We start from the raw sequence: 10,189 nt of genomic DNA, 5'->3' as shown, positions 1-10,189 counted from the left end.
AAATTTTACAACTGAAAGAGAAAAATGTCATTTTTTTGCAAACAAATCGTTAAATTTCGATTAATAACAAAAAAAGTAAAAATGTCAGCAGCAATGAAATACCACCAAATGAAAGCTCTATTAGTGAGAAGAAAAGGAGGCACAATTCATTTGGGTGGTAAGTTGCATGACCGAGCAATAAATGGTGAAAGTAGTGTAGGTCAGAAGTGTAAAAAGTGGCCTGGTCTTTCAGGGTGTTTAAGCACTGGGGGCTGAGGTGGTTAAATGTGGTTTGCGAAGGATTTTGTCCAAATTTTCTAAGGAAGTGCATAACTCTTCCTTACGAAGACAGCACATCCTGAGACTGACTTCCCCTGATAGGACAGGAAAAAAACAGAAAGGTTTAAATCCCCACACCTTCACCTCATCACCAGTGTTTTTTCCTTTACTGCCAGGGAAGAAAAACGAGAGTGGTGCTGGGAGCTCTATAGGGTTCCTGGCAGTAGTTTACCTCAGTTTCTGTTTGTCTGTGAAACAGGAGGTCAGATCTGGCGGTGCGGCTCCCCCTCCTCCAGATTATGGTATTGTGGTCCGGTGCCTGCTTGTGGTGTCCCCAGCGAAGATCATTCCTGCGGCGGTCCAGGGGGACTATATGTGGAGAGGAAGATGGTAGCCGGAGCAATGCTATGACGCTTTTCTCTCCAGCTGCCGGGGAAGATTTCACCTCAGCGTGCACTTTGTTACAGCTCTGTGGACGGGACCTGTGAACCATGAGTGCCCCCACCACACCAGGTTCAGAATGGGAGCCTCCCACTACCCAGGGTTATTCCGTGTAGTGGCTGACCCTTCTCGACCGTGTGTGTTACAGGGAGAAAAGTAGTCTTCCTCCTCCTGTAAGGTTAAGACCAGGAAGTGTGGCTTATGTTCAAAACTATTGCCATATTCTGGGATCAAACCTGTACAGTTGTGTTCAAAATTATTCAACCCCCAATGCTGTAAAGGGTTTTAGGGAATTTAGTGTACATTTGTAATTGTGTTCAGAATGAAATCTTACAAGGACTTTTTAAAGAACCACATGCAACTAAAATGACATCAATTGTTTTTGTAATACAGTATTAAATGTTTTTTTTGTGATTTCTTCATTGACACAATTATTCAACCCCTTAAAGACTACCACTCTTAAGAACAGAGGTTCATTCAAGTGTTTTCGATCAGGTATTGAAAACACCTGTGGATGTCAAGGAGCAACAATCAAGCATAATAAGCACCAATTAGGCAGATTTAAAAGGACTGTGATACTCAGCTCCTTCTAGACATTTACTGGTGTGTTTACAAACATGGTGAAGTCAAGAGAATGGTCCAGGAAGACAAGAGAAGAGGTGATTTCTCTTCACAGGAAGGGCAATGGCTATAAGAAGATTGCAAAGATGTTAAACATACCAAGAGACACCATAGGAAGCATCATTCGCAAATTCAAGGCAAAGGGCACTGTTGAAACGCTATCTGGTCGTGGCAGGAAGAAGATGCTGACTACGACTGCTGTGCGCTACCTGAAGCGCAAAGTTTAGAAAAGTCCCCGTGTGACTGCTGAGGAACTGAAAAAAGATTTGTCAGATGTGGGTACTGAAGTTTCAGCTCAGACAATAAGGCGCACACTGCGTCATGAAGGCCTCCATGCCAGAACTCCCAGGCTGTCTCCAAAGAATAAGAAGAGTCGACTGCAGTATGCCAAAAGTCATGTGGACAAACCACAAAAGTTTTGGGCTAGTGTTCTGTGGACTGATGAAACAAAATTAGAACTGTTTGGGCCCATGGATCAACGCTATGTTTGGAGGAGGAAGAACAAGGCCTATGAAGAAAAGAACACCTTGCCTACTGTGAAGCATGGCGGGGGGTCAATCATGCTTTGGGGCTGTTTTGCTTCTACAGGTACAGGGAAGCTTCAGCGTGTGCAAGGTACCATGAATTCTCTTCAGTACCAGGAGATATTGGATGAAAATGTGATGCAGTCCGTCACAAACCTGAGGCTTGGGAGACGTTGGACCTTTCAACAGGACAATGATCCCAAGCATACCTCCAAGTCCACTAGAGCATGGTTGCAGATTAAAGGCTGGAACATTTTGAAGTGGCCATCGCAGTCACCAGACTTAAATCCGATTGAGAACCTCTGGTGGGACTTAAAGAAAGCAGTTGCAGTGCGCAAGCCTAAGAATGTGACTGAACTGGAGGCTTTTGCCCATGAAGAATGGGCGAAGATACCCGTAGATCGCTGAAAGACACTTGTGTCAAGCTATGCTTCACATTTAAAAGCTGTTATAACTGGAAAAGGATGTTGTACTAAGTACTAAGATTGAATGTCACTTGGGGGTTGAATAAAACTGATAATGATGTGAGCACAGAAAAGACATTTGTGGTTATTTCATTATAAATGTTATGTTATATTTGTCTGACTTACAAGTGCCTCTTTGATTTAATTGTAAACAAAATGACTGAAATGATCAAAATCAATGTCAAACTGGCCAAAACACTCAATCTCAGTGGGGGTTGAATAATTTTGAACACAACTGTATATACAAAATAAGAGAAAGGTGCTGGGGTTGTTAGTACATCCAATAATATTCTCAATTGGCTAACTGTAGATGTGGTCCAAGCTAAGTTAAATAAGGTAAATGTGAACAAGGCTCCGGGTCTAGATGGATTACACCCAAGAGTACTTAACCCGTATAGGACCTGTGCCGTACATGTACGGCGCAGATGTCCGTGACTTAAGGACCAGCGCTGTATATGTACGGCGCTATGTTCAGGCGGGTGCAGGAGACGCGCCCGCCCGATCCGCGGTAGGAGTCCGGCAGTCACTGATAGTCGGACCCCTGCTGCATGCACTGGCATCAGTGAAATCACAGATGCCGGCGCATTAACCCTTGATGTGCCACTGTCAACGCTGACCGTAGCACGTGCGATATCCGTGCGGCGATCAGAGCTTCCATCGGGTCCCCGTGCTGCTGTGATGGGGACCCGGGCAGGGAAGGCAGATCGATGCCTTCCTTAGGCATCGTGGCTACCTTCCGGGAGAGCCTGTGAGATGCAGCCCCCTGGATCTCACAGGCAAGCAGGCTGTAAGCGTATTACAGTCTGTTATACACTTACATCCAATGCATCACAATACAGAAGTATTCTGCTGTATAAAAATATCACATTACCTAACCCCTCAGATGAACACCGTAAAAAATTTGCCACTATGTAAGACAGTCGCCCAAAAAATAAAAAAAACTATGGCTTTCAGAATGTGGAGACACTAAAAAATATTTCTTTCTCCCCACATATACATATATTATGTAAAACTGACACAAACAACAACAAAAAAGTAGTCCTATTTGGTATTTTCGCATCCGCAACAACCTGCTCTATAAAAATAGCACATGATCTAACCTGTCAGATGAATGTTGTAAATAACAAAAAATAAAAACGATGCCAAAACAGCTATTTTTTCTTACCTTGCCTCACAAAAAGTGTAATATAGAGCAACAAAAATCATATGTACCCTAAAATAGTACCAACAAAACTGCCACCTTATACCGTAGTTTCCATAATGGGTTCACTTTTTGGGAGTTTCTTCTCTAGGGGTGCATCAGGGGGGCTTCAAATGGGACATGGTGTTGAAAAACCGCCCTGCCTTGTGCCCGTACAGCAGTTTACGACCACATATGGGGTGTTTCTGTAAACTACAGAATCAGGGCAATAAATATAGAGTTTTGTTTGGCTGTTAACCCTTGCTTTGTTACTGGACAAAATGGAAAATCTGCCAAAAAAGTGAAATTCTGAAATTTCATCTCCTTTTTCCATTAATTCTTGTGGAACACCTAAAGGGTTAAAGTTTGTAAAATCAGTTTTGAATACCTTCTATTATGTAAGCCTCACAAAGTAACTTCAGATCTGGACTGGTCCTTAAAAAGTGGGTTCTGGAAATTTTCAGAAAAATTTCAAGATTTGCTTATAAACTTCTAAGCCTTCTAACATCCCCAAAAAATAAAATGGCATTCACAAAATGATCCAAACATGAAGTAGACATATGAGGAATGTAAAGTAATAACTATTTTTGGAGGTATTACTATCTATTATAAAAGTAGAGAAATTGAAATATGGAAATTTTTTATAGTTTTTGGTAAATTTGGTATTTTTTTATAAATGAAAATGAAATATTTTGACTCAAATTTACCTTTGTCATAAAGTAAAATATGTGACGAGAAAACTATCACAGAATGGATTGGATAAGTAAAAGCGTTTTAAAGTTGTCACCACATAAAGTGACACATGTCAGATTTGCAAAAAATGGCTTGGTCCTTAAAGTGAAAAATGGCAGGGTCCTGAAGGGGTTAAAGAGCTCAGTTCAGTCATTGCTGTGCCCCTATTTATCAGTCACTGACAGCTATCTATGTATATACACTTACACAGAGAATGCTATCAATCACTGATAACACCAATCCTGTGTGCAACTATCAGTGACTGACAGCTATCTATATATACACACTTACACAGAGAATGCTATCAATTACTGATAATACCTCCCCCATGTCCAACTATCAGTGACTGACAGCTATCTATATATACACACTTACACAGAGAATGCTATCAATTACTGATAATACCTCCCCCATGTCCAACTATCAGTGACTGACAGCTATCTATATATACACACTTACACAGAAAATGCTATCAATTACTGATAACACCAATCCTGTGTGCAACTATCAGTGACTGACAGCTATCTATATATACACACTTACACAGAGAATGCTATCAATTACTGATAACACCTCCCCTGTGTACAACTGAAGTAAGAACGAGCAGAGATATAAATGTATAAATTACACATTTTACTGAATCTTTTCCCACAAAAGTACATATCAATCTGCACAATTCCTCCTGCTCTATAACATGCTGTCTGCAGATTGCACTGCATTTTCTGGTTGTCTATAAATCAGTTCAAGAAATGTCTAATCTCCTAGATCTGCTAGCTCAACTGATACAAATAATATGAAATTAGATTGATTTGGAATAACAAAAGCCATAAAGCAGAATGACCACACAAAGTACCATCAGAATCCATGAAAATTGTCCAAGACCTAAATATCAAAATGTCATCTTTCCCATATTTCTATGCTGTTAGTATCCAGGGGTCTTTCTTGTATATTTCTGATTTCAGCCTCCAAAACAGAGGCCTGGGCAAGTCTGGTCTGCATTACACCATTTCTGTTATCCAGGTTATCCATTTCTTTCTGTTTTCTTTGTATTATAAGTCTAGGATTGTTCATAAGAGTATAATATAGGAGCCATCTTGTTCTGGATTTGACTGATGTACGAGGTCCTGAAAAAAAATATTATTTTATTACTTATTATACTACTTGTAGATATAGTATGATTAAAGAGGATCTGTCGACTCTCCTGACATATTTGTTTTAGTAAATACTTGCATTTTCCATAAAACAATAATAGTAATAGATAATCATTTTATTATAACTGTAAATAGTGCCATTCCTCTTTTGTTACTGCTGCAAATGTACGTATAAACTGACAACGGGTGTTCTCATTCTTTTCGTGAAATGGTGTGGCCCTAATCCCCTGATGTTGTCAGCACAGACAGTATCACATTGTGTAGGGACTTTGTTGACAAAAAGGAATAGCAATAAGCAGCTGTAAATATAATCATACATTCTTAGGTGGAATAACAGAGGAATCAGACTATGTAGAGTTCTAAGAAGATATGCTCAAGTATTGGTATTTTAAGAAATATGCAAATGTTGTCTTATATGCAAATGTCTAAAATTTACATTATGACCCTAGACAGAATAGAGATTTAGTATACAACAGATTTTAACTGTGTCAAAATCTGAAGCATACCCCACATTTTGACTGCTGTGGTCCCACTCTTTGTTTAGCTCCACTGAATGGCTCCCGCTGTGGCTTTCTGAGGGGTCCGCACAATAACAGTGCAAAGAATGGACATGTACATTCTTGGTGTGGTCTTTAAAAGCTCACGTGAAAAGTCCTCGACCATATGAACTGCAGCGCGGCCTTCCATTGAAAACAATGTGAGGTGGTTTCAGAATTGTGCAGATTCGGTGTGGATTTCAGTGCGCAAAAATCTTTCATGTCAACATACCCTTAGCGCTCATCACACCACTATAAAAAGGAGGATAAAGGACATATGGTGAGGAACATAATCCCACATATATCAACCCTTGTATGCAAAAAACTTGCACACTTTTGTGTACGTCCCACTAGCGCAGTGACTTGCAACTTTTTTTTTGTTTTTGTGCCCCATTCACCAGTTTTCCAAAAGATAAGCAGAGCTGGGAGGAGAGTTGGCGGTGCGGGGCTGAGCCAAGTCAGCCTGGCACATTTATTGTAACTTACACCAAAAAACAGACGTAACTCTTTTCTGAAATCTACACCAGTTCCCTTGTTGGCGTGGATTTCAGTTCAGACGCATAGATCTGCAGAGATGTACCACAATAATTAAAGGGGTTCTGCAGTTTTTTTAAACTGATGATCTATCCTCTGGATAGATTATCAGCATCTGATCGGCGGGGGGCCCCGACACCCGGGACCCCTGCCAATCAGCTGTTTGAGAAGGCAGCGGCGCTGGCAGTAGCGCCGCTGCCTTCTCGCTGTTTACCGCAGGCCCAATGGCGTCACAACTAGTATCACTGGCCTGGGCGGGGCTAAGCTCTGTTCACTTGAATGGAGGTTAGTTGCGCCCAGGCCAGTGATACTAGTCGTGACGTCACTGGGTCTGCGGTAAACAGCGAGAAGGCCTCTGCGCTACTGCCAGCACCGCTGCCTTCTCAAACAGCTGATCAGCAGGGGTCCCGGGTGTCGGACCCCGCCGATCATCAGTTTAAAAAAACTGCAGAACCCCTTTAAGAAACGTGTGCCTCTTGAGAAATGTGGTGCGTCTCATGTCAGTGGGGCGTAGATTAAGACTGGCGTACAAAACACTGGTCTTAAAGGGGTTCTCTGGGCTTTTACTATTGATGACCTATCCTCAGGATAAGTAATCAATATCGGATCGGCTTGGGTCCGAAACCCAGCACCCCTGCCGATCAGCCGTAAGAGGAGCCGGCGCGGCGAGCCTGGTGCAGTCTATGGTCTTTGCAGGCACTTCTCCTCATACAGTTGTTCGGCGGGGGTACCCCCGCCGATCTGATATTGATGACTTATCCTGAGGATAGGTCATCAATAGTAAAAGGCCAGACAACCCCTTTAATAAATGTCTTCTCCTAAAGGTGAATTTAGACGGGCAGATTATTTGGCAGATTATCAGGAATGAATGTTCCTGCGAACGCTCGTTCCCGACAATCTGCCCGTCAAAACATACCGCCGAAATGCATCGGGTGATTATGTTGTTTGTGCAGGCACATCAATTATCATTTCTGGGCAACAGATTGTGCTAACCAACGATCTGCGGCCCAGAAACAATGCAGCTGTATGAGGACGAGGTATCGCAATAGCGGCTATCTGTCCTCATACTGCGGAAGTGATCGCTGCATGTAAAGTGCTTCATCTCCACTGAATGAGCAGGCGACTGTTGTGAAGGAACTCTTCTGATACACTGCACAAGCGGAATCTGTTGAATTACGTTAGAAATAATGGGTAAATTTTTTTTATTTCTTTTCTTTTTCTTTTCTGACTACTGCTGTCTCCCTACCCATGTTTCTAACTCTTTTAGGCTAAGCATTTCATGTTCACTTACATCATAAGGCTACCTATAGACATATACCAAAAGTAACATTCCGGGCTAGACAACATTTTGAATTTGCCTACTGTCATTTAGAACAGACTGGATGATATGTCCTACCTATTTGATGACACATGTATGTTTCACTGTTGAACGACACAACAAAAAATGTTTGTTGGTGTTTATTTTGTTGAGAACCAATAAAAACGATTGAAACAGAAATAATGGCTAAAGGTACCTTTACACGGGCTGATTATTGTGTAAATTATCGTTACATTGAGCAAAACTGCGCGATTATCAAGCAGTGTAAAAGCAATGAATTATAGAGCGACAACCGACAATCGGTCGATTTCTCGTTAGTTCGATCGTTTGTGTGGGCACAAAAATCATGGTTGGATGATTTCATACGTGTAAACAGGAATCATTCACTGCACGTATGATTACAGTAGATTGATTTGTCCACAAGACCATGCAACACAATGCTACTGTCTGCTTTACAAACAATGGAAAATGTGATCGAAATTATGATTTTGGGAACTATATTCGGCGTGTCTAAAGGGTCATTATTGAAACGTTCACTACACCAGTAAATGGCTCTTTCTTCACTCATTTGTAAGGATCATCGCCTCCTGTCAAGGTACCTTAACTTAAACAATTAAGATAAAAAAACAGCCAGACTACTGAGGTCTTTTCATGGTTTCACACAAAATCTGGAGTCACATATTTTTACACATAATGGCATAGTAATTAATGGTGTGGGGAATAGGACTAATGATATAAAGCGGAACCATTTGCATGGAGGGGAGTAAACCATTGTGACAGTAAATAGCTGGAGGATAGATAAGGAGTGAAGGTTTTATTGTCCTCTGGCTGTGATCTGATCCATGATACCCTGACCAGGTCTGAGGGGGCATTCTTTAAGTGATGTAGAAGGACATAAATCCATGGGACCCATTTCTCTTCTGAGTGTATCAAAGGTCTTTTTTATTCCTATACTTAGTCTCTCTGAGATTTGAAATATCCTTTTAACCCCTTCCCACACTTTGAGGTTTGCAGTAACTATGTGCAGTGACCTGCAAGGGGGAGAGCTAGAAGGAGGGCCATGGTAGTTGTGGCACTGACAGGAGTTGTAGTGGTTTACTGTGGCTGTCCTCACTCCTGGGACAGAGCAGTGAATGGAGGACTCACTCTTTTTCCCCTCAGGGTATACCGTGGACCTCTTGGGGCTCCTGCCTGGTGGTGGGGTGCCCTTGATGTTAGATAGCTGGATTTAAGGCAGGATAACAGTTGAAGGAGCTGGTGTAGCCCTGTGAACTAAGGCTAAGGCTGGTTTCACACGGGCGTTGCGGATTGGGTCCGGATGCGTTCAGAGTGCGTTCAGTGAAACTCGCACTATTTTGCAAGCAAGTTCAGTTAGTTTTTTTGTCCGCGCGGGTGCAATGCGTTTTGATGCGTTTTTCACGCGCGTGATAAAAAACGGAATGTTTACAAACAACATCTCTTAGCAACCATCAGTGAAAAACGCATCGCACCCGCACTTGCTTGCGGATGCAATGCGTTATTCACGCAGCCCCATTCACTTCTATGGGGCCAGGGCTGCGTGAAAAGCGCAGAATATAGAACATGCTGCGATTTTCACGCAACGCAGAACTGATGCGTGAAAAACAACGCTCATGTACAAAGCACCATAGAAATGAATTGGTCAGGATTCAGTGAGGGTGCTATGCGTTCACGTCACGCATTGCACCCGCGTGGAAAACTCGCTCGTGTGAAAGGGACCTAACTGTCAGTGTTAATTATTGGTGGTCCATACACAACCATTTAGAATACAGAGTGCATAAAGGAATACGTGTTTTAACATCAAATCACAACATTTAACTCTTAGCAAACAATTAACCCCTAGCAGTGATCTACAGGGTCACTGCATATGTGTCGGACATGTATTTGCATGAGGGAGTTGGGAGAGATATTAGTCGGCCGAATGATTGTTCAGTTGTAGCTATACTGCACCACTGCTACAAGCGAGACTGCATGCAGTTAAATATTGAGGAGGACACTTGCACAAGCACCGCAGCCTCTTCAACCAGTTGATCACCAGTGCCAGACCCCCACCAATCTGATATTGATGACCTATCCTGAGTATAGGTGATCGATATCATTACAGCACACAACCACTTTAAGCTCTTAGTCTAGGTCTGTAGTCTCAGTTTAAAAAAAATTGCATGTAATTCTGTCTGAAATGTAAAGCACTACAGAATAGGTTGGTGCTATAAATAAAGTATAACAAGTATTGAAGGCCAGAGTGTACAAGAGTGGGAATGTTCTGCTTGAGCCCAGTGATGAAATCTCATTCAAGTTTTATACTACCCATATTTTGATTCTGAAAAAGTTAATTCATCACAAATACCGTTGCCCTCAAATAAGGTGCTGTTATACTGCAATTTTAGCAGGCATTTGGCATTATAACCAGCA

General features: G+C 41.9%; 1 protein-coding gene across 3 annotated transcripts in view; it reads right to left on the bottom strand.

The window, feature by feature from the left end:
- Positions 1-4,847: 4,847 nt before the first annotated feature.
- Positions 4,848-10,189, bottom strand: part of LOC120989283 (stimulated by retinoic acid gene 6 protein-like) — a 173,371-nt gene continuing 168,029 nt past the window's right edge. For 2 of the 3 annotated variants that reach the window (XM_040417279.1, XM_040417280.1), the window contains exon 18: positions 4,848-5,344. In XM_040417279.1, coding sequence (XP_040273213.1) covers positions 5,118-5,344 — 227 coding nt within the window. In that variant the 3' untranslated portion in view covers positions 4,848-5,117. Of the gene's footprint in view, positions 5,345-5,441; positions 6,160-10,189 lie in introns of those variants that run through there. The other variant, XM_040417282.1, reaches the window with a different exon arrangement.

Source organism: Bufo bufo, chromosome 2 (genome assembly GCF_905171765.1).
Source record: "Bufo bufo chromosome 2, aBufBuf1.1, whole genome shotgun sequence".
Classification (NCBI taxonomy): domain Eukaryota; kingdom Metazoa; phylum Chordata; class Amphibia; order Anura; family Bufonidae; genus Bufo; species Bufo bufo.
This window is presented reverse-complemented; position numbering and strand designations above follow the sequence as displayed.